The 25,182-nt window shown below is 47.9% G+C and overlaps 1 protein-coding gene and 1 non-coding gene across 2 annotated transcripts in view; both read left to right on the top strand.

Moving 5' to 3' along the window:
- Positions 1–25,182, top strand: part of RNFT2 (ring finger protein, transmembrane 2) — a 112,880-nt gene that overhangs the window by 32,317 nt on the left and 55,381 nt on the right. Inside the window, exon 7 of the mRNA XM_010380132.2 lies at positions 8,573–8,726. Within this exon, the coding sequence (XP_010378434.2) occupies positions 8,573–8,726 (154 nt within the window). The remainder of the gene's footprint in view (positions 1–8,572; positions 8,727–25,182) is intronic.
- LOC115900112 lies at positions 11,484–11,587 on the top strand. The gene has a single exon (XR_004059792.1). It is a non-coding gene; the product is annotated as a U6 spliceosomal RNA (small nuclear RNA).

The following is a 25,182-nucleotide window of genomic DNA, read 5'->3' as shown; positions in this document are numbered from 1 at the left end:
AGTTATGGCAGAGACCATATAGCTTACAAAGCCGAAACTATTTACTGTCTGTTTTTAAAGGAAAAGCTTGCTGACTCCTGACCTAAAATATTAACAGTGGTCCTCTAGATGTTAAATATGTGGATAGGCCAGGTGCATTGGCTCATGCCTGTAATCCCAGCACTTTGGGAGGCCGAGATGGGCAGATCCCTTGAACCCAGGAGTTTGAGACCAGCCGGGGCAACATGGTGAAACCCCATCTCTACAACAAATGCAAATATTAGCCAGGCATGGTGGCGTGCACCTATAATCCCAGTTACCCTGGAGACGAGGGTGGGATGATCACATGAGCCCAGGAGGTCAAGGCTACAGTGAGCCATAATCGCACCACTGCATTCCAACCTGGGTGACAGAGTGAGATCCTATCGTTTTAAAAAAAAAAAAAAAAAAGTACGTGTGTGAGCAATTTTATTTTTTTCTTTAGAATTATCTGTATTTAAAAAAATTTTTTAAAGGACACTTTTTTTTACATAGTAATAGCAGTGCTTTTTAAATAATGTTAAGTGATAAAAATGTCTACCCCATCTGGGTTGAGCTGTGCAGAGACAAGGTAACAGGGCTCCTTGCTCCTACACCCCAAATACATGTCCCATGAAGTGGGCACCCTCTTCTGTGACATTGACTCAGGGTTCTATGCAATGTGGTGGGGCAAGTGGAGAGGCAGAGCACAGGAAATTGAATGGATTACTTAGCCCCGACTTTTCATCAGCTTCCTTAAAATATCCCTGTCACCCTGATAGCTATGCACCTGGAAATTCTTTTTTTTTTTTTTTTTTTTTTTGAGACGGAGTCTGGCTCTGTCACCCAGGCTGGAGTACAGTGGTGCGATCTTGGCTCATTGCAAGCTCCGCCTCCGGGTTCACGCCATTCTTCTGCCTCAGCCTCCCAAGTAGCTGGGACTACAGGCGCCCACCGCCACGCCCGGCTAATTTTTCTATTTTTAGTAGAGACGGGGTTTCACCGTGTTAGCCAGGATGATCTTGATCTCCTGACCTTGTGATCCGCCCGCCTCGGCCTCCCAAAGTGCTGGGATTACAGGTGTGAGCCACCAGGCCCGGCTGAAAATTCTTTTGAAATGAGACGCTTCCTCCACAAATCTGCCAGCGTAAATGAAGCAGGCAGAATCTCACTCACTCCCATGGACATCTCGAATGGTCAACAGTTTCTCTCCTGAGTTCCTTCAGGGCTGCTTGCCAGCCTCCAATTTTTTTTAGTGAGTTTGTTTCCCCTGGTGCCTATACATTGCTGTCCATAGTTGCTGCCCCATCAATATTTGTCAAATAAATGAATAGCTCAGATTTTTTTTTTTTTTTTTTTTGGATGGGGCAGTCTTTCTCTGTTGCCTTAGCTGGAATGTAGTGGTGCCATCATGGCTCACTGCAGCCTTGAACTCCTAGGCTCAAGCAATCCTCCCACCTCAGCCTCCCAAAGTGCCGGGAATACTGGCACAGGCCACCACACCTGGTCACAATTTTTAAAGTTACTTATATTTCTAATTTCAAAAGTAATTTATTTTTAATTGTGAAAATTGGAAAACCCGTTTCAAAAGGACCAAAACCACCTCCAATTCTGTCACCTAACAACAACTCTGCTAACATTTTTCTCTACATATTGATACCTATTTGTTGTGGAAATTGTAGCATGCAGAACATGCCATTGTACAACTCTTTCATTTACCAGCATATCACTTTAATGCACAAGAAATGTCAATAAATGCAAGGAGCATTTCTTTATTTATTTTGAGACGGAGTCTTGCTCTGTCGCCCAGGCTGGAGTGCAGTGGCACAATCTTAGCTCACTGTAACTTCCATCTCCTGGATTCAAGTGATTTTCCTGCCTCAGCCTCCTGAGTAGCTGGGATTACAGGCAAACGTCACTACACTTGACTGATTTTTTTTTTTTTTTTTCTTGAGACAGAGTCTTGCTCTGTCGCCAGGCTGGAGTGCAGTGGCACGATCTTGGCTCACTGCAACTTCTCCCTTCTGGGTTCAAGCGATTCTCCTGGCTCAGCCTCCCAGGTAGCTAGGACTACAGACACATGCCACCACACCCAGCTAATTTTTGTATTTTTAGTAGAGACAGGGTTTCTACCAAGTTGGCCAGGATGGTCTCGATCTCTTGACCTTGTGATCCACCCGCCTTGGCCTCCCAAAGTGCTAGGATTACAGGTGTGAGCCACCGCACCCGGCCGATTTTTTATAATTTTAATAGAGACAGGGTTTCACTATGTTGGTCAGGCTGGTCTCAAACTCCTGACCTCAGGTGATCTGCCTGCCTTGGCCTCCCAAAGTGTTGAGATTACAGGCATGAGCCACCATGACCAGCTGCAAGTAGCATCTATTGACACTTCCTGTGTATGTGCCTAAGACTATATTAAGAAAACATACCAGCCGGGCGCGGTGGCTCAAGCCTGTAATCCCAGCACTTTGGGAGGCCGAGGCGGGCGGATCACAAGGTCAGGAGGTCGAGACCATCCTGGCTAACACAGTGAAACCCCGTCTCCACTTAAAAAATACAAAAAATTAGCCGGGCGAGATGGCGGGCGCCTGTAGTCCCAGCTACTCGGGAGGCTGAGGCAGGAGAATGGCGTGGACCCGGGAGGCAGAGCTTGCAGTGAGCTGAGATCCGGCCACTGCACTCCAGCCTGGGCGACAGAGCGAGACTCCGTCTGAAAAAAAAAAAAAAAAAAAAAAAAAGAAAACATATCAACTAAGGGCCCTTTGGGTTACCAGCTTAAACAAACAGGGAATTCTTCCAGGCATTGCTCCATGCAGGGACTCAAACAATCCTAGGAAAACCAAACAACAAGGCCCGAGAAAGGGCAGGGACCAGGGACTTCCTGGAATTTGATGTTCAGTTCTTGGCATGACTTAGCCGTTCACTAGCAGTCTCTGTTTCTCCTTTAAAATTAAAGAGAGCGCACCTCTGATTGGCTTTTCATGGGCCATGGGGGCTGGGTCGCAGAGTCCAGTGGGGATGTGGATGCTTTCCCTGAGGATGGCAGTGGTGAGCACCTCTCAGAATAGAGTCACAGGCTCAGCAGATGCCCTAAATGCAACTACTTGGAAGAATCTGTAGAGGCTGTAAGGGTGCTGGAAATCACATCTCTACATCAGACACAAAATTGTGTAAGTCCCAGACTAAAAGAATTCACAAACCAGTAAAGCGACCCACATCAAAAGTCCAGGGGGTTACCATGTAGATATCAGCTTGCTTTTTGCAACTAAAAACATGTTTTAAAAATGATCATCATGTAATAGCCAAAAGGTGGAAGCAAGCCAGTGACCCAGTGTCTATTGACAGATGAATAGATAAACACCCTGTGGTATGTGCATACAGTGGAATATTCAGCCTGAAATAGAAAGGAAATTCTGACATATGCTGCAACATGGATGAGCCTTGAGGACATTTTGTGAATTGAAATAAGCCAGATACAAAAGGACATTAGGTGTATGATTGCACTTACATGAAGTACCTAAAGCAGTCAAATTTATAGACAGAAAGGAGAATGATGGTTGCCAGGGACTGTGGGGAGAAGGGAATGTGGAGTTACTGCTAATGGGTACAGAGTCTCAGTTTTGCAAGATGAAAAGAGGTCTGTGGTTAGATGGTGGTGATGATTATGCAACAGTGTGAATGTACTTAGCATCATTGAACTGTGCATGTAAAAATGGTTAAGACGGTACATTTAGTGTTCCGTGTGTTTTACCACAATTAGGAAAAAAGATCATCTACCACTGACATCATTTCATAAAAGAATGGTTATTTTAACACCAAAGAATTAATTAGGAAAGAAAAATAATCCTGTAATCGGAATACATTTGGCTTCATTTTTTAAAAAGTATTTGGAGATCACTGCATAAGTGAATGTTATCAGAACGTGACTGCTGTTTGTGGAAGCTATCAGAGCTGTCAGAATCGAGGGAAGATTCTTTTGTGGATGGTTGGGGGTAGGGTTGGCCAGAGGACCTCTAGGACAGGGTTGAAACTCAAATCAGGCTTTCAGATCACATCCATCTGTTTAGAAATTGAACTTTGAGGATTGTGTGGTTTCGCCACTTTCTGAGGCCACCCATAAAAGCAATTTGAGGAGCAGTTCCGAGGCGTCAACACAGATCTCATACCCTGCATTCAGTGCTTGGTCTAGAATGTCAAGGTCCTGGTGGAGGGTGGAGGAGGTGGAGTTTCCCAGAACCTTGGATGAATTTCCAGCTCATGCCATTTTCTGGGTATGATCATATTCCCAGGCTCAGACCTCTGTGCCCCCATCAAAGCAGACTGAGTCAAACTGGCGCACAGGAAGAGACAGAGAGAGAAGCTTAAGAGAGGAGCAACAGGCTGGGCGCGGTGGCTCACGCCTGTAATCCCAGAACTTTGGGAGGCTGAGGTGGGCGGATCACCTGAGGTCAGGAGTTCGAACCAGCCTGGCCAAAATGGTAAAACCCCATCTCTACTAAAAATACAAAAATTAGCCAGGTATGGTGTCCCACATCTGTAATCCCAGCTACTTGGGAGGCTGAGGCAGGAAAATCGCTTGAACCGGGGAGGTGGAGGTTGCAGTGAGCCAAGATTGCACCATTGCACTCCAGCCTGGGCAACGAGCGAAACTCAGTCTCCAAAAAAAAAAAGAGAGAGAAGAGCAACATAGCTGAGTCCTTGTCCTTAATGAAGTCACCAGTCTAGAGTGTGCTTGTGTGTGATGCCAACAACCATTGTCTTATTTTGGCCTCTTGGGGACCCATTTCACAGGTGAAGAAACTGAGACTTCATGAAGCCCTTGCTAAGGAGTCTTAGCCTTGGAGGCACCCCTTACCAGTGAGCTTGAATAGTCTCAGGATTTGATGTCTGATGACCAATATCAAAGTCTTAATTCTACCTCTTCCCAGCTTTGTGCCCTTGGGCAAGTCATGTCACCTCTCTGAGCCTTCCCTAGTTTCCTCATTTGCAAAATTGGAACCAAGTTCACATTCTTCCCTTATCTGCCTGCAGGCTAGTTAGGAAAGGCCACATGTCATAAGACTCATGAAAGTGCCGGGTAAACAATAAAACATTGGGCATATAATTAATATGATTATTTTATGATTAATTATCATAATTAGGCTGGGCACAGTGGCTCACGCCTGTAATCTCAACACTTTGGGAGGCCAAAGTGGGTGGGTCATTTGAGGCCAGGAGTCTGAGACCAGCCTGGCCAACATGGCCAAATCCTGTCTCTATTAAAAATATAAAAATTAGCCTGGCGTGGTGGTAGGCATCTGTAATCCCAGCTACTCGGGAGGCTGAGGCAGAAGAATCGCTTGAAGCCAGGAGACAGAGGTTGCAGTGAGGCCAGGTTGTGACACTGCACTCCAGCCTGGGTGACAGAGCGAGACTCCATCTCAAAAAAAAAAATCACCGTAATTATTGGTGGAGGTGCCTAAGGAGGAGCAAAACTGACAATAAAATATATCCGTCCATTAAAGTTTGTAGGGTACTTTAGAAATGAGTGGACTTGATGATGAATCCATAGAAAAACACTTTTGCACCCACCCCCCCAAAAAAGCAAAAACAAACAAACAAACTCACTAAGATGATGGAATAAAACCCAGATAGATAGATTGAACACCAACTGGTGTCCAGGATGAAATGGAAAGGATGAGGCAGATCTTCATTTGATCATGATCATGGAAGCATTGGAGATTTGGCAGAGTGGAAATCCACCAACCAGCCTGGGATATCCTGGGAAGGGCAAGAGCGGAGCTAAAGACAGGAGCTCAGGGCCGCAAACCTCTCCCTGTATTATGACCTGGATGACTACTCCAACTTGCAGGCGAGGAATCCCATGGAGACAGGGCAGGGATGTGGGAGGGTCACTGAAGGTGTTGTGAGTGACTTGTCCGTAGTTTTGCCCTACTTAAAATAACCCAGACCAACCCATTCTTAGGATGCTAGAATAGGGGCCTCATTTTGCACCCTTTTCCGCCAGCCCAGCTGAGTATTTCCAAAGCATATAGAAAGCATCCATTCTGTGCTGAGTGCACTTCTCCCTGCTTTGGAGGGGGCTGATGGGATTTAGTCTGGCCCTTGCCCAGAGCCTGTAATCCGGCAGGAAGAAAGGAGAGGGACTAGCGTGGGTTGAGTACTGGTTCCAATCTAAGCTCCACATTCAACCCGAGATGCTGCAGGAAGGTGACTCCACCTCTTAGTGCCCCGGTGTCCTCAGCTCAAAATGGGATATATATATATTTTTTTGTTTGTTTTTTGTTTTTTTTTTTGAGAAGGAGTCTCTATCACCCACGCTGGAGTGCAGTGGCATGATCTCGGCTCACTGCAACCTCTGCCTCAGACTTCTGAGTTGCTGAGACTACAGGCATGCACCACCATGCTCAGCTAATTTTTATTTTTTTACTAGAGACAAGGTTTCACCATGTTGGCCAGTCTCAAACTCCTGACAAGTGATCCACCTGCCTCTGCCTCCCAAACTGCTGGGATTACAGTCGTGAGCCACCGCGCCCAGCCTCAAAATGGGATATTCACAGTACCTACTTCATAGAGTCTTTGGGAAGACAACATGAGTTAAGACATGTAAAATACACAGAGCAGGGCTGCATGACATCTAAAGCCAGGATATTTTAGCCACTATTACAAAGAACATTCCCCTCTTGGGGAGTGTTGGAGAGCAGTGCCACTCAAAGTGTGGTCTGTTCACCAGTGCCAGTTTGAGAACTGCTTGTTGTCTGTCTCCGAGTTAAGTACAGAAACTGAACATGAGGTTTCACTTATCTGGTCATGGACAGGTTTACACTACTCAGCTGTAGAGTATGGATGGAGAACTTTAACTGCAGCCAGGATGTCTGGGTTCCAGGCCACCTCTGTCCCTTAATATTTTCAGGACCTTCCACATATCACTTTACCTTTCTGTGCCTCAGTTTCCTCATCTGCAAAATGGGGTAGATAAAAGTACCTGCCTCATAGTATTACTATGGTCATCACTGCTGCACTGCAGGGTCTGTAATCTGTCCATTATCTCATCAAATCCTGCCAATGACACCATAAGGGAGGGAACAATTCCCATTTTATTCATGAGAACACCGAGGCGTACAGAGATAACTTTATTTGCCCAGGGTCCAATAAATGGAGAAGCCTGGATTCCTGTTCAAGTCTGTCTGATACCAACGCCTTTATGCCTATGTAGTGTGACTTTGGGCAGCTGACTTCACCTCTCCAAGCCTCAGTGCCTTATTTAGAAACTGGAGATAAGCAACACTCACTGCACAGGACAGTTGTGAGGATCAGTGAGCAAAGAGCTTAGCACAGTTCCTGACACATCAGTTTCCCTCCCTCCTTCATAGTATTGGCCTGCCTTCCTAATTTCCTCTCCCTGCCTTCCCTCCCTCTCTTCCTCCTCCTTTCTTTTCTTCCCTCCTTCCTTCCTTCCTTTTGCCTCCTCTTATAAAGCCTGTTGTGGACCCACAAAACTAGGGGGCACTGTTACGGTTGGGTTTGTCCCCACCAAAACTCATGTTGAAATTTGATCCCCAATGGTGTTGGGAGATGGGGCCTAGCGGAAGGTGTTTGGGTCACGGATATGGATCCTCCATGAGTGGTTTGGTGCCATTTTCATGATAGTGAGTGAGCTCTTGCTCTGGTGAAACTGGGTTAGTCTCATGGGAATGGATTAGTTCCTGTGAGGGTGGGTTCTTATAAAGCCAGGACGCCCCTGGGGTTTGTCTGCTTCCCCTTTGGCCTTCTCCTTCATGTTATGATGCACCAGAAAAATAACCCTCACCAGAAGCTAGTGTTGTGCCCTTGAACTTCCCAGCCTGTAGAACCCTGGGCTAAATAAAACTCTTTCCTCTGGGTGAGAGCAGTGGCTCATGCCTGTATCCCAGCACTTTGGAAGGCTGAGGTGGGCGGATCACTTGAAGTCAGGAGTTTGAGACCAGCCTGGCCAACATGGCGAAACCCCGTCTCTACTAAAAATACAAAAAATTAGCCAGCTGAGTTGGCAGATGCCTGTAGTCCCAGCTACTTGGGAGGCTGAGGCAGGAGAATCACTTGAACCCGGGAGATGGAGGTTGCAGTGAGCCAAGATCACACCACTGCACTCCATCCAGCCTGGGAGACAGAGCAAGACTCCATCTCAAAAACAAACAAACAAACAAACAAAACCACCTCTTTCCTCTACAAATTACCCAGCCTAAGGTATTCTGTTACAGCAACACACAAAAAAGGACTAAAACAGGGACCTTAATGAAACTCCAGGCCAATATGGTCATTTAACTCTCAGGGGAACTAAGACTCAGAGAGGTTAAAAGATCCACGTGAGGTCACACAGCAGGTGAGTAGCAGATTCAGGAAAAGAACACAGACATCTGACTCCCAGTTCAGTGCTCTTTCTATAAGTGATACTTTAGGAAAAGGACACAGACGTCGGACTCCCAGTTCAGTGCTTTTTCTACAGGTGATACTTAGAAGGCTCCCGAGTGAGTAGAAGGAGCTGCTGAGGCCTGGCCCTAAGGGAACCTTCTGACCCTCTGAATCCTTCCCCCAGCCTCATATTCCTGAAGCCCAACCTGGAGACACTGGACTTCTTTGACCTGCTATGGATCGTGGGGATCGCAGACTTTGTTCTAAAGTACATTACCATCGCCCTCAAGTGCCTCATCGTGGCCCTGCCCAAGATCATCCTGGCCGTCAAGTCCAAGGTAGGCACTGGCTGTGACCATCAGGTAACCCCAGTCACATGGATCACACAGAGGAATCATGGTGCCTTCTGAGGAGGAAAGAATGGATGAGGGTGGACTGATGTCAGCATATAAAATAAACAGAGCCTGAGCTCGTAGCTCCTGTCACCCACCTCTTCTAATTCCATGAAGCTGAGCATGGTTCTTTGTCATCACCACCTTGTCACACCTCTACTTTCCAAGTGCATTTCCTAAGTTAGGTTGTTCACAGCTACCCTTGATGCAATTTTCATCCACATTTCACCTGAGAGAGAAAAAAAAAGCATGTTAGCATGCTCTGGGTCCTGCTTTTCCCAGGGAAGGAGAGCCCTAATAGGTTTTGACTCTTTGTGGCTTCCAGGAGCTAATTTTATAGAGGGGACTGAGGCTTGGAAGGAAGGAGCTCCATGATTGATTAGTGATGTCTGCCACAGACCCTGGAGTGGGTAGTGAGGACAATGATGCTTTGCAGTGTATCATAGAGAAAGGCCTCCAGGCAGGTGTTGGAATGAAGAGGCCTTGGGGAATAGACATTGGAGTTCAGAGGACTGAGCAGGGCTCAGACAAGGTATCACCTATAGAACATAGCGATTGCCAGTGGCTCTGTAAGGTGACCCAAAGGGAATGTGGACTGAAGCAGATGGACTAAAGAATGTTTAAAGTCTCCTGCTTTCCATTATGTAAAAACAGCCATCTTTCAAGTTCAGAAAGCTGAGACATGTCCCAGGCATTGCTTGACAGCAGAGCAGCTTGGAAGTGACCATCGATCTTGAGTGGCAACTAACCCAACCCATGACCCCAATCTTTGGGCCCGTTTTGGTCCTCCCACCTTTCATGTCCACTCTCTTCCTCCACTGTGTGATTTAACACGGTGGTGCCCAACCTTTTTGGCACCAGGAACCGGTTTCACGGAAGACAGTTTTTCCACGGATCAGGGTGGGGATGGTTTCAGGATGAAACTGTTCCACCTCAGTTCATCAGGCCCTGGATTCCCATAAGGAGCATGCAACCTAGATCATCCCTCGCATGTGCAGTTCACGATAGGGTTTGCACTCCCAGGAGAATCGACTGCCGCAGCTGATCTGATGGGAGGTGGAGCTCGGGTGGTAATGCTTGATCGCCCACTGCTCACCTCCTGCTGTGCCCCTGTTTCCTAACAGGCCACAGTCTAGTACCAGTCTTCAGCCCCAGGACTGGGGAGCCCTGATTTATCTAGTTGAGCCAAAATCCTAGGCTGCTGAGGTTTTCTTAGATGAAGCCACAGCTCTGGTACCCAAAAGGCAGTGCCAGGAAATGCAAAATGGCATAAAGACAAAAAAAAAAAAAAAAAGAGATGTGGAGAAGAAAAGCCAGAGGGGAAACAACAGGCCTAGGAAAGTCCTCAGATGCCTCCCGTTTACCCTCCCCAAGACCATGATGACCAGGACCTTTTGCCCATTGAGCTCGTGCGGGGTTCCATGTCGGCACCACGCACTTGACACTGGAAAGCAGCATGGCCTGATGGCTATGCCCATGGACTCTGGCATCAGACACATCTGTGTTCAGATCCCAGCCATGCACCTCCAGCTGTGTGACTTTGGGCAGGTGACAAAAACCTAGTTTCCTCTTCTGTCAACTGAGAATAACAATAGCACCTTCCTCCAAAGTACTCCCTTTGTAAGAACTATTGGTTGTGGGAAATACAGAGTGCTTTGCTCCACACTCTGCACATGGTAATTGCTCAATGAGTGATTCACAATCCCTGTGTTGTCTAATCTTCATGACTGCCAGCTCTACACTGATTAGCTGTGCAATCTTGGATGAATGACTTAGCCTCAGTGCCCTCATCTGTAAAATGGGGTAATAGTTTTTCAGCTAAATGACTTCCTCTGATCGTTTCAGCTACATTCTCCATCTTTCTCACCCTGCTGTCTGCCCAGGGGGCTGACCTGTATGAACTATGGGTTCCTGTGCCCATCAGCTTCCAGTTGGGTTCAGCCGATGGAGAGAGAGGCAGAGGTGTTTATTCCCCCAGCATGTTAGTCTCCTGTGGCTGCTGTGACAAATTGCTACAAACTTAGTGGTTTAAAGCAACATTAATTTATTATCGTTCTGGAGGTTAGGAGTCCAAAATGGGTTTTACTGGGGCAAAAATGAAGGTGTTGGTAGAGCTATGTTCTTCCTCCATCTTCTAAATCAGTGATGTCAGGTTGAGCGTTCTCTCCTCTCTCCTCTCTCCCTCCCTGCCACACCTCTGCCTTCATTGTTGCATCTCCTGATTCTCGCCCTCCTGCCTTCCTCTTATAAGGACCCTGTGATGATACTGGCCCACCCGAATAATCTAGGCTCATCTCCCATCCTTAATCACATCAGCAAAGTCTCTTTTGCCACATAAGGTAACATTCACAGGTTCCAGGGATTAAGGTGTGGTCATCAGCTGGGCGCGTTGACTCACGCCTGTAATCCTAGCACTTTGGGAGGAAGAGGTGAGCGGATTGCCTGAGCTCAGGAGTTCAAAACCAGCCTGGGCAACATGGCGAAACCCAGTCTCTACTAAAAATACAAAAAAATTAGCTGGGTGTGGCAGCATGCACCTGTAGTCCTAGTTATTCAGGAGGCTGAGGCAGGAGAATTGCTTAAACCCAGGAGGCAAAGGTTGCAGTGAGCCGAGATCACACCACTGCACTCTAGACTGAGCAACAGAGTGAGACTCCATCTCCAAAGGAAAAAAAAAAAAAACAAAAACAAGATGTGGACATCATGCCCACTTCAGCAGCACATATGCTAAAATTGGAATGACACAGAGATTAGCATGGCCCCTATGCAAGGATGACACACAAATTCGTGAAGCATGCTATATTTTTTTTAATTAAAAAAAAAAAAAAAATTGGGCTGAGTGTGGTGGCTCAATGGCTTACACCTATAATCCCAGCACTTTGGGAGGCTGAGGCAGGAAGATCGCTTGAGGCCAGGAGTTTGAGACCAGCCTGGGCAAGACCAGCCTGCTGGTGAGACCCTGTCTCTACTAAAAATTTAAAAAATTAGCTGAGTGTGGTGACACATGCCTGCGGTCCCAGCTATTTGGGAGCCCAAGGTGGGAGGATCGCTTGAGGCCAGGAGTTCCAGACTGCAGTGAACCATGATCATGCCACTGCACTCCAGCCTGGGCAACAGAGTGAGATTCTGTCTCTAAAAAAAAAAAATAAATAAATAAAATAAAAATAAAAATAAAAAATTAAAAATAAAAAATGTAAATAAAAATAAAATAATTTTCTAAAAGATGTGGACATTTTTGGATGGGCGCAGCATTCCGCTCCCTGCCACACCTGGTTTCCTCCCTCCCGGGTTACCATGGGTCAGTGCTAGTCCTCGTACTTCACACTCAGTAACCCACGGAATCTGTACAACATCCCTGGGAAGTGGGCACTGTTATTCCTACCACCCGCTTTCTCACGTGTCGAAAATAAGTCTGAACACACAGTTCCTATCGCAGGCAGCTCCTCCAGACAGCTTTCTATCCAGGTCTGGTGACTGTGCCCTCCCCGTACCTTTCTGGACTAGACCACCTCTTGTTGGTGTCCACAAACCCTGCCCACACCTCTGTAAATAGCACAGGTATTAAACTCTTCAGTTACCTGATTTTAGTATGCCAGGACCCTACTCACTCTACCATGAGACTTCCCTCATGGCGTCAATGGAGTTTATGAATATTCAGGGCTGGCCTGGCTCATCGTAAGTGTTCAATACATGTTGGCTACCAGGATGATGCTTTTAAATCACTGCTATGCCCCTCTTTCCTCCTACTACTGCTACTACCACCCTACCCTTCAAGATATACACACTTATTCCCATTTTACAGACAAAGACATTGAGGCCCAGAAATCCCCCTGATAGACACTTGTCAGAACCAGGATTTGAACTCAGGTCTGCCTTATGTCAAACCCAAGGGTCTCTCCCAGCTGTCTGACCTCTGAGAATCCTAGCCAGGATTGTTTCCATAGGCTTTGTGTGCCCCTACACTGGCTTCGTGTTCTTGGGCTGGGAACCCCAGGGGGAAGCTTCTGGTTGGCCCCCTCCTTGAAACATCTGCTCCAGCCTCACTCCCTTGTTAGATAATGACAGGTCTAGCCAGTGAAGGTCTGAGAGCTACACTGCCAGCTTCCTGGGTACCACATACATTGACCAGGAATAGGCTGCAGCCATCAGCTGCCTCGTCAAGGTGGACCAGCTCCTGCAAGGGGCATAGGTTGCAGCCACCTGCAGGCACAAGGCACATCATCCTCACTTGAGTAGTAACACCCCTCCCTGCGCCCAGCTACAGCCAAGCTCTGACCCCAGGAACCCAGGATGGGGAGGAGCCTGGACTGAAGCCAGTGTTGAGAAGTGGCAATGTCTTCCACCTTTCCTTAGCACCTGTCAGCTGCTGGGAACGTGTTGGCTCTCCACAGCCAGCCAAGTCAGACAGAGGGGCAGTACAGGCAGAGCCCACAGAGTGGCATGTGCTAAGTGACACTGGAGAACAGATTGTCACCAGTGGATCATTTTTCTGCCTGTTCTAATTAGGATCAGGAATAACAACTGTAATAGCAAACTCTTAGAGGCCGCTTAACTGCGTACTGGCCACTGTCCCAAATACTTTACATGTACAAACTCACTGAGTCATGACCACATCCTGTGAACGGGATCCTGTTATTACTGCCATCCCATTTTCACAGATGTAGAAACTGCAGGCGGGGCATGGTGGCTCACACCTGTAATCCCAGCACTTTGGGAGGCCGAGGCGGGCGGATCACGAGGTCAGGAGATCGAGACCATCTGGCTAACACACGGTGAAACCCCGTCTCTACTAAAAAAATACAAAAAAATTAGCCAGGTGTGGTGGCGGGCACCTGTAGTCCCAGCTACTTGGGAGGCTGAGGCAGGAGAATCGCTTGAATCAGGGAGGCGGAGCTTGCAGTGAGATGACATCGCACCCCTACACTCCAGCCTGGGTGACAGAGCGAAACTCAAAAAAGAAGGAAAGGAAAGGAGAGGGGAGGGGAGGGGAGGGGAGGGGAGGGAAGAAAAGAAAGAGAAAGAAACTACAGCACAGAGAGGTTCAGTGACTTGCCCAAGGCCACACAGCTAGAAGTTGAAGAGTAAAGTCAGACCACCAGGCAGTCAGGCCCCCGAGTCTGAGCTTTTAGTCTCCTTGCTGTGGTCAGAACAGAGGTGCTGTCCAGTTACTGCAAAGAGTGGGATATTGTACAGATTCACTTCTATAAGTAGACTCAGAGCTGAGAGTGCAAAGCTACACCAAGGCTTCCTACGTTCTCCCTGGCTGTCACTGCAGCTCACGATCTGTGGTCTGCAGCATCCACCGCGTGTGTCCTGTCCTCTTACAATTCCCCAGTTCAGCTCCTGGGAGAAGGTCTGATTGGCCCAGGTCATTTTGTGTGCCAGCTATTTCATAGGTCAGCAGCTGGCCAATGAATGGGTGCGCATGGTCATGTGCCTACCGCTTGTCCAATCAGCTGTTGCCAAGGGGAGGCAGTGTCAGCTGGTATGAAAAAACATGGCTGCCTTTCAGATGGGGCCTGGGTTGAGCCAGGTAAAGCAGTGAGTCAAAGTAGACCCATTTTCAAGAAGGAACTCAGGATCTTCCCCAAAGCCTGGGCCTCTTCTTATTGTTCTAGATCTCAGAGTATAGCACTTCCCTCCACCCCACATTGTTTACATCAATAACCTGGAAAGGACCTCTGACTCTTCCTCTTTCTTCCTTGCTTCTTCCAGTCAGCAACCAAGATCTGTTCATTTTGCCTCCTCAATGACGTGGGAACCCATCCTCCTTCTGTGTCTCCACTGTCACCACCCTAGTGCTCACCACCATGAGACCAAAGTAGTCTCCCTCTGTGTGTCCACTCCAACCCCCTCCACTTCATTCTTTTCCCTGCCAGCGGAGCAGGATTCTAAAAGAAAATTAATCTGATTATCCTCTCCTATCACTTGCCCTCACCTCCGCCCAACTTAAACCCTCCAGGGACTGCCCTTGTGCTCAGGACAAAGACCAAGCTCCACAGGCGCGGCTACAAAGCCTACCCAGCCTGCCTCTGCCCCCGCCACCAGCATCACGCCCTGCCACTCCTTGGCTCCCCCGCTGTTTCTTCCCTCTGCCCTCCTCCCTCCTGTCTCGGCCTCTTTCGCATGCCCTTCAGACCTCCAGAGATGCTCCTTCTCCAATGGATCCTTGAGGCTTCAGTTCAAAAGTCTCTTCTATATCCCCCTAAGTACAGTTCTTTCATAGCATTTCTGATTACCTTCTTGTGTGTGTGTGTGGCGGGGGGGTTGTTTGTTTTGTTTTGTTTCGTTTGAGACAAGGTCTTGCTCTGTTTCCCAGGCTGGAGTGCAGAAGCGCAATCACAGTTCACTACAGCCTCAACATCCCGGGCTCAAGCGATCCTCCCAGCTCAGCCTCCTGAGTAGCTGGGACTGCTCAGTGCACCACCACACCTGGCTAATTTTTTTGTTCTTCTTGGGGATGGAGTCTCACTTTGTTGCCCAGGCTAGTCTTGAACTCCTGGGCTCAAGTGATTTTCCTGCTTCAGCCTCCCAAAGTACTTGCGTGATTATTACATTCGTTCCTGCCTCCTCACTATTTGAAAAGTCTGTTTGGCCCACCAGTGTATCGGTAAGACCCAGCCCAGCATTGGACACTGGGCAGAGCTCTGTAAATGGTAAGTGAACTGGCAGAGAAACTGAAGTTAGCTCCATCCTGCCCTGTGCCTTCTGGTTTATTTTCAGCAGATGAAAATAAAACAGGAAAGCCAGGCATTGGGGCTCACACCCGTAATCCCAGCACTTTGGGAGGCCAAGATGGGTGGATTGCTTGAGCTCACAAGTTCAAGACAAACCTGGGCAGCACGGTGAAACCCCGTCTCTACAAAAAATACAAAAAAATTGGCCGAGTGTGGTGTACATGACTGTGGTCCCAGCTACTCAGGAGGCTGAGGTGAGAGGATCGCTTGAGCCCAGGAGGCAGAGGGTGCAGTGAGCTGAGATTTTGCCACTGCACTCCAGCCTGGGCGACAGAGCCAGCCTCTCAGTATTCTTCTGACGTAGGTGCTAGTTACTCTTATCAATGGATGAGGAAATGGGGGTTACGAGATCAGGTAGTTCTTTTTGTTGTTGTTGTTGAGACAGAGTTTCACTCTTGTCCCCCAGGCTGGAGTGCAATGGCGCGACCTCTGCTCACTGCAACCTCTGCTTCCCAAGTTCAAGGGATTCTCCTGCCTTAGCCTCCCAAGTAGCTGGGATTATAGACACGTGCCACCACACCCGGGTAATTTTTGTATTTTTAGTTTCACCATGTTGGCCAGGCTGGTCTTGAACTCCTGACCTCAGGTGATCCACTCACCTCAGCCTCCCAAAGTGCTGGGGTTACAGCCATGAGCCACCACGCCCAGCCCAGATCAGGTAGTTCTTATAGTCACACAGCTGCTCGGTGGTGGGGTCAGGATGACAGCGCAGGTCTTTACAACTTCAAGACTCCAGCTCTACCTCACCACCCTAGTGCTCTACCTCCAAGGAGTGGGTTTGGGACAAGATAAGGAAGGCATTTGAGGCTGACTCATCACCTGGTGCCTTCTGGGTTCTGTCTAGATTCTTTCTCATAGTCCAACTCTTCCAAGGCTCTCAATACCCCTGTGAGATACAACTCACTGTCACCTCTTTCTGGATGAAAAACTATTAGTTTCCTGTGGTTGCAGTAACAAAATACCAGAAAATTGGTGGCTTCAAATAAGGGAAAGCGTTGTTCTCTCACAGTTCTGGAAGCCGGAAATCCAAAATCAGTGTCACTGAGCCAAAATCAAGGTGTCAGCAGGGCTGCATTCCCTCCAGAGGCTCAAGGGGAGAATCTGATCCTTGCCTCTTCAGGCTTCTGGTGGCTCCTGGTGTCCTTGGCTTGTGGCTGTGTCACTCCAGTCTCTGCCCCCATGGCCACATGGTCTTCTCCTCTTCTGTGAATGATGCCTGTCTCTGCCTCTCTCTTATAAGGATACATGTAACGGTATTTTGGGCCCAGCTGGATAAGGCAGGGTAACCTCCGCATGCCTATATCCTTAATCACATCTGCAAAGACGTGATTATTTTCTAAATAATGTCACATTCACAGCTTCCAGGTATCCTTGAGTGGCCATTATTTCCTTTACTACACTGAGGCTGAAAGAGAGGTGAGATAATTTGTCCAAAAAACACCTGGTTGCTCAGTTATAGAATCAAAATGAAAACCCAAGTCTTCCAACTCATAAGCCCATGGCTACTTCTGAGAACCAGGACACCATCTGCCAGATCGGCCAGGTGCTGGAGGGCCTGCCTGGGCCATTCCTAACCTGCAATTTTACAGCCATAGTGCCTTGAGCAAGTCACTTAATGTGAGCATTTTCCTCCTGCAGAAGATTGAGATGTTAACAGTAGCGTTCTTTAGATACTGCAAAGGTAAAAAGACTTGGCAGGGCACAGTGGCTCACACCTGTAATCCCCGCTTTGGGAGGCCAAAGTGAGAGGGTTGCTTGAGGTCAGGAGTTTGAGAGTAGCCTGGGCAACACAGCAAGACGCCATCTTTATAACAAAAATAAAAATAAAAATCAATTAGATGGGCATGGTGGCATGCGCCTGTAATCCCAGCCACTTGAGAAGCTGAAGTGGGAGGATCACTTGAGCCCAGGAGTTGAGGTTGCAGTGAGCCATGATCACGTCACTACACTCAGCCTGGGCAATAGAGGGAGATGTTGTCTCTTTAAAAACAACAACAAACAAACAAACAAAACAAAAAAGAAAAAAGATATAATGTGTGTATGAAGAGTTATCACCTAGAGAGGAAGCAGGTGAGGCTTTGTGGACCATCACGGGTCCCACCCCCTGTCTGGCATACTTACTCATCCCTCTCCCTCTTTCACTCCCTTACTGTTTTTCGTGCTCCAAACAGACCCTACCTCTTTTGCTTCTCTCTCTTTTTTTTTTTTTTTTTTTTTTTTTTGAGATGGAGTTTCACTCTTCTTGCCCAGGCTGGAGTGCAATGGCACAATCTCGGCTCACCACAACCTCTGCCTCCCAGGTTCAAGCGATTCTCCTGTCTCAGCCTCCAGAGAAGCTGGGATTACAGGCATGTGCCACCACACCTGGCTAATTTTGTATTTTTAGTAGAGACGGTGTTTCTCTATGTTGGCCAGGCTGGTCTCGAACTCCTGACCTCAGGTGATCTGCCTGCCTTGACCTCCCAAAGTGCTGGGATCACAGGCATGAGCCACTGCGCCCGGCCTCTGTTGCTTCTTTATGCTCATTAACTCGCCCCATTCTGCAGCATCCCTATGTGGTAGATGCTATTCTTATCCCATTTTCCAGAAGAGAAAACTGAGGCACTGAGACATTGAGAAACTAACCTACAGTCTTCTAGAGTGGGCTGCTTTTTCCCCTGTCTTTCACCTGCACCTACTGATTCATCTACCTCAAAGAGCCTTCCCTCCTTCTCATGTCTTGATAACTCCTGTTCTCTCTTTAGATCATTGCCTCTTAGAAACCTTCCCTGCCTCTTCAGGCTAGGGATGGTGCTCCCACGAGGACTCCTACAGCAGCCTATACTTCCCCTATTCTAGCACCCACCACTCTGACTGTAATTGTTCATTAAATGTCTGCCTTCTCTGCTTAATTTTAACCTCTGTGACAGCAGGAAATGAATGCATCCAGTTTGTTTGTTGATGGATCACCAGTATCTGCTGTGTATTTGGAAGCGTTCATTGTATGTATGTAAGTATGTATACATGTGTGTTTGAGTGGGTAGATGGACAGGTGAATGGATATATAGGTAGGTAGATAGATGAATTAGATGACCATCTGGAAAGTTTGGTGGCTGGATGGATAGATGGATGGATGGATGGGAGGAGAGTGGATGGATGAACGGGTGGGTGAATGGGTAAATGTGAGGAGAGTGATGGATGGATGGATGGATGGGAGGAGAGTGGATGGATGAACGGGTGGGTGAATGGGTAAATGTGAAGAGAGTGATGGATGGATGGATGGATAAATGGGAGGAGAGTAGATGGGTGGATGGGTAAATGGGAGGAGAGTAGATGGATGGATAGATGGGTAAATGGGAGGAGAGTGGGTGGATGGATGGGTAAATGGAAGGAGAGTGGATGGGTAAATGGGAGGAGAGTGAGTAGATGGACAGATGGGTGGATGGGTAAATGGTAGGAGAGTGATAGGTGAATGGATGGTGGATGGATGGATGGGAGGAGAGTGGATGGATGGATGGATGGTGGATGGATGGGTGGATGGATGGATGAATGGATGGATGGATGGATGGATGGGAGGAGAGTGGATGGATGAATGGATAGGTGGATGGGTAAATGGGAGGAGAGTGGATGGATGGGTAAATGGAAGGAGAGTGGATGGGTGGATGGGTAAAGGGGAGGAGAGTGAGTAGATAGACAGATGGGTGGATGGGTAAATGGTAGGAGAGTGATAGGTGGATGGATGGTGGATGGATGGATGGGAAGAGAGTGGATGGATGGGTGGATGGATGGATGGATGGGAGGAGAGTGGATGGATGAATGGGTGGGTGGATGGGTAAATGGGAGGAGAGTGGATGGTAAATGGAAGGAGAGTGGATGGGTGGATGGGTATATGAGAGGAGAGTGAATGGATGGATAGATGGGTGGATGGGTAAATGATAGGAGAGTGATGGGTGGATGGATGGTGGATGGATGAATGGGAGGAGAGTGGATGGATGATGGATGGATGGATGGATGGATGGATGGGTGGATAAATGTGAGTAGGGTGGATGGATAGATAGTCTAATCTGTTGTAATAACTCACTACCTCCTCTTACAGCAACAGCAAGAGCTTGGATTTCATTTTCAGCTCAGTTCAAACCTCTTACATTTGGTAGGTGTCAAAACACTTCTTTCACGAAGACACAAAAACCTATAAGCAAAGTAGTACTCACTTCCCTGTGCTAGAAAAGACCATGTAGGGCCTTTGAAAGAAATCTGGCAGCCACACTTATAATAATAAACATGGCTAAATATTGCCGAGCATTTATTATGAGGCAGTGTGTTAAGCAATGCCATTTGTTCAAGAAATATTTACTGAATGCCAGCTACATGCCCCACTCTGTTCTAAACTCTGAGGATACATCAGTGAACCCGTAAATAGAAACCCCTATGTTCCTGGAGTTTATATCCTCCTAAAGACATTGTCTCAGTTGATCTTAACAGTCCCAGGAGGGTAGATGCTTTTGATATCTCTTTTCATAGAGAGGAAACTGAGTTAAATAACTTGCAAAGGAGCACAAGCCTTGCAGTAACAACGCGGATAGCAGTGGGAACAGCCAGTGTGGGGCCAGCCTTTCACGTGGGCAGGCAGGGCTCTAATTCATTTCCATCTGACGTCAGCCTCATGAGGGAAATTCTATTGTCTTGATTTTTTGTTTTCTTATTGAGATACAATTCACATAACATAAAATTAACCATCAGACTGGGTGCAGTGGCTCATGCCTGTAGCCCCAGCACTTTGGGAGGCCAAGTTGGGCAGATCTGTTGAGCCCAGGAGTTCAACACCAGCTTGGGCAACATGGCAAAACCCTGTCTCTACCAAAATACAAAGATTTAGCCGAGCATGGTGGCACTCACCTGTAGTCCCAGCTACTCGGGAGGCTGTAGTGGGACCATCACTTAAGCCTATAAGGTTAATTCTGCTGCAGTGAGCCCTGATCACAGCACTGCACTCCAGTCTAGGCAACAGAGGGAGACCCTGTCTCAAAAAAATAAAATAAAATAATAAAAATAAACCATTAATCATTTTAGAGTACGCCATTCAGTGGCGTTTAGTACATTCACAGTGTTGTACAACCACTACCTCTGTCTAGTTCCAAGACATTCTCACCACCCCAGAAGGAAACTTTGTCTCCGCTAAGCAGTCACATTCCTTTCCTGCTTCCCGCAAGCTCCTGGCAACCGCCAATCTGCTTTTCATCTGTATGGATTTGCCTATGCTGGACATTTTGTATAAGTGGAATAATACACTGTGTGGCCTTTTGTGTCTGGCTTCTCTCATGCCATGCTGTGTTTTCGAGGTTCATCCATGTTGTATCATGTATCAGCACTTCATTTCTTCTTTTTCTTTTTTGAGACAGAGCCTCACTGTGTTGCCCAGGCTTTAGTGGACTGTCATGATCTTGGCTTACTGCAACCCTGCCTCCCGGGTTCAAGCAATTCTCCTGCCTCAGCCCCCCGGAGTAGCTGGGATTACAGGCATGTGCCACCAGGCCTGGCTAATGTTTGTATTTTAGAGAGATGGGGTTTTGCCATGTTGGCCAGCCTGGTCTCAAACTCCTGACCTCAGGTGATCTGCCCACCTCGGCCTCCCACAGTGCTGGGATTATAGACGTGAGCCACCGTGCCCTGCTTTCATTCTTATGGCTAAACAATATTCCATTGTGTGGATAGACTACTATTTGTTTAGCTGTTCCTCTGTCAATGGACATCTAGGGTGTTTTCACTTTTTGGCTGTTGTGAATAGTGCTGCTATGCGCTTTTGTAGACGAGTATCTGTTTGAACACAGTTTTTGCGTTAAATACCTAGGCGTGGAATTGTGGGTTGTGCTGTAATCCTCTGTTGAACTCTTTGAGGAACTGTCAAACTTTCCCACAGTGCCTGTACCATTTCACGTGCCCAGTGGAAGAAAATGAAAACACCCGAGAGGCTAAGGAAGTAGCCCAAAGCCACATAGCTCACAAGTGGCTACGTGGAGATTTGAACTCAGGCAGTCCTCCTGCTCCGGAACTGCTACCCTGAATTATCAGACCTCAGTCCTTCCCATGTATGTTCCCTGAATTCATTTGGAAAATTTTCTTTTTTGTTTTTTGAGACAGAGCTCTGTCACTCAAGCTGGAGTTCAGTGGCACAATTTCGACTCACAGCAACCTCCACCTCCTGGGTTCAAGCAATTCTCCTGACTCAGCCTCCTGAGTAGCTGGGATTACAGCCGTGCACCACCACGCGCGGCTAATTTTTGTATTTTTAGTAGAGATGGGGTTTCTGCATGTTGGCCAGGCTGGTCTTGAACTCCTGACCTCAGGTGATCCGCCCACCTCGGTCTCCCAAAATGCTGGGATTACGGGCGTGAGCCACCGCACCCAGCCTAGAAAATTTCTGAGAATTAATTTTGGAGAAAAGTCCTCCTAAACCATTCATATAAAAGTCCCCCAAGTCCAGGCCAGAGCTACCTCACTTCCTTACTTCCTTCTCCTTGAAACGGACACTGCTGGGGCCGAGGAGGTGGGGATGGACCCAGCACCCCTTTCTTGCGCCTCTGAGTTGTGGGTGACAGTTATTAATGCCTCCCTGGCAACTGTCCAGCTCCCTTTTTCTGATGATGATTATTTTATTCGGCGAGATTAATGTGCCAGGTCAGCGCGTAATCTAGCCTGTAGAAAGTGATGTGAATGGTCTTCCCCAAGATAAATTGCAGGCTTGGAAAAGGTTCACAGCCTTCCCTTGCCTGTCTGAGTGCTCTCCCGAATCCTCATCAATCCTTGTCTGGGGAGAAGAAAAGGATGGGTCTTCATCTGCAGCTGGGGTGGGGATGCGGGGGGAAAGACACATTTGTCAGAGACCCCAATGGCTCACGGCACAGATGCTCTTTCCCGGGCCTCCACACCATCCACTGAGAGGGTGGGTTGGTTTTAATATTATAATTATTATGTTGAAAGTGCTTTTGGTATTTGGGTCGATTGATGGCCCTGACGTGTAAGGCTGGGTGAGCCACCTTGTCTGGGGACTTTGGGAATCTCTCCATTTTCTGCCTTTTCTTAATCATCCCGCTGCCAATGCCAATGCCAATTCCCACGTGCCTTGCAACGCTGGAGGGTCTGTCAGGAATCCTCACACCTGGGCCTTCCCGGCCAGCCAAGACGGGTTAAAGATGGCATCGACTGGTGTTCAACCTCAGCCCCAAAACCATCACGCTGGCCGGGTGTCTTGAGCCGCCGCTTGTTGCTACACATCCAGATAGCTTTTTTTTTTTTTTTTTTTTTTTTTGAGACGGAGTCTTGCTCTGTCGCCCAGGCTGGAGTGCAGTGGCCGGATCTCAGCTCACTGCAAGCTCCGCCTCCCGGGTTTACGCCATTCTTCTGCCTCAGCCTCCCGAGTAGCTGGGACTACAGGCGCCCGCCACCTCGCCCAGCTAATTTTTTTGTATTTTTAGTAGAGACGGGGTTTCACCGTGTTAGCCAGGATGGTCTCGATCTCCTGACCTCGTGATCCACCTGTCTCGGCCTCCCAAAGTGCTGGAATTACAGGCTTGAGCCATTGCACCCAGCTTTTTTTTTTTTTGAGGCAGGGTCTCGTTGCTGTTGTCCAGGCTGGAGTGCAGTGGCGTGATCTCAGCTTACTGCAGCTTTGACCTCCTGGACTCCAGTGACCCTCCCACCTCAGCGCCCCACATGCCACCATGCCCAGCTAATTTTAAATTTTTTGTAGAGACAGGGTCTCACTATCTTGCCCTGGGCTGGTCTCGAACACCTGGGCTCAAGTGCTCCTCCCACCTCAGCCTCCCAGAGTGCTGGGATTACAGGCATGAGTCACTGTGCCTGGTCCAGAAAACTTCTATATAACTCATATGTGTTGCACTTGCCTGGCCTGGCTCCTACTCCACCTCTCTGACGTCATCACCCAGGACTCTGTCTCTTGCTCACTCAGGACCAGCCATGCTGGTGACTCCTTGGTGCCTCCAAAGCACCCAGCACCTTCCTTCTCAGGCTTTTGCTCTTGCTGTTCCCTCTGCTGGAAGCAGTTTTTTCCTGGATGTTCCCATGGCTGTCTCCTTCCCATCACTTGGATCTTGACTCTAATGATACCACCTCTGGAAAGTCCTTCCTAACCGCCCTGCTGAGAGATGGTATTCCACCATCATTTTATACCTTTCCTAGTGTGTACCAGTATCTGAAATAATCAGATTGTTTGTCTTTATTTATTTTCTGTCCTTTCCCCACTAGAATGTGAACTCATGCGAGCAAAGACCCCTAGCTTGCTCTTGACTCTCAGGGAGTATACCACTGTGGGCTGAATTCAGAGCTTCGCTGGGTGCTGTGGCTCACGCCTGTAATCCCAGCACTTTGGCAGCCTGAGGTGGGAGGATCACTTGAGCCTAGGAGTTCAAGACCAGCCTGGCAACATAGTGAGACCCTGTCTCTACAAAAAACTAAAAACTTATCCAAGCATGGTATCATGCACCTGTAGTCCCAGCTACTCAGGAGGCTGAGGTGGGAAGACTGCTTGAACCAAGCAGGTTGAGGCTGCAGTGAGCCATGACTATGCCACTGCACTCCAGCCTGAGCAACAGGATGAGATCCTGTCTCAAAAAAAAAGCCTAAAAAAAAAAATTGCCTCATAATAATGATCTATTAGACGGTTTAAAACCAGACCAGGGTAGGGCATAGTGGTTCATACTTGTAATGCCAGCACTTTGGGAGGCCGAGGCAGGCGGATCCTTGAGGTCAGGAGTTCGAGACTAGCCTAGCCAACATGGCAAAATCCTGTCTCTACTAAAAATACAAAAATTGGTCGGGTGTAGTGGTGCACACCTGCAATCCCAGCTACTTGGGAGGCTGAGGTGGGAGGATCGCTTGAACCTGGGGGGCAGAGGCGGAGTCTACAGTGAGTCGAGATAGTGCCACCGTACTCCAGCCTGGGTGACAGAGCAAGACTTTGTCTCAAAAAACAAACAAACAAAAAAAGACAATGAATTCCCCTTAGCCCAAGATCCCAGAGCTATGCTGTCTAATATAGTAGCTAAAAAAAACAAAACCACGCCTGCTTATTTCCCACCACATAGCGTTCTCCTCAGCCACTGCCCCTGTCTCACCAATTCCACTGACGTTATTCAGGGCCTGTTTGCTTACAGGGGCAATGCTAGATCCCAAGAATATAAAAATGACTAAGACATCATCATAACCTTTGTCCACTTACTTGATTCTCTGTGAATGAAACTTGGTTTTATACTAACCTAGCCCAAATCTAGGTAAGAAGGTAAATCCTCTGTCCCAGAAACATACATAGAAACATATCATATACTCCTACTTCTATAATACTAATACTAATTATTAAACATTTGACATGTTCACATTTTATGAAAATGAAGGCCAGGCATGGTGGCTCACGCCTGTAATCCCAGCATTTTGGGAGGCCGAGGCAGGCGGATCACCTGAGGTCAGGAGTTTGACACCAGCCTGGCCAACGTGGCGAAACCCCATCTCTACCAAAAAAATACAAAACTTAGCCAGGCATGGTGGCATGTGCCTGTAATCGCAGCTACTCCAGAGGCTGAGGCAGGAAAATCGCTTGAACCCGGGAGGCAGAGGTCACAGTGAGCCAAGGTTGCGCCACTGCACTCCAGCCTGGGTGACAGAGTGAGACTCCA

Source organism: Rhinopithecus roxellana, chromosome 10 (assembly GCF_007565055.1).
Source record: "Rhinopithecus roxellana isolate Shanxi Qingling chromosome 10, ASM756505v1, whole genome shotgun sequence".
Classification (NCBI taxonomy): Eukaryota; Metazoa; Chordata; class Mammalia; order Primates; family Cercopithecidae; genus Rhinopithecus; species Rhinopithecus roxellana.
This window is presented reverse-complemented; position numbering and strand designations above follow the sequence as displayed.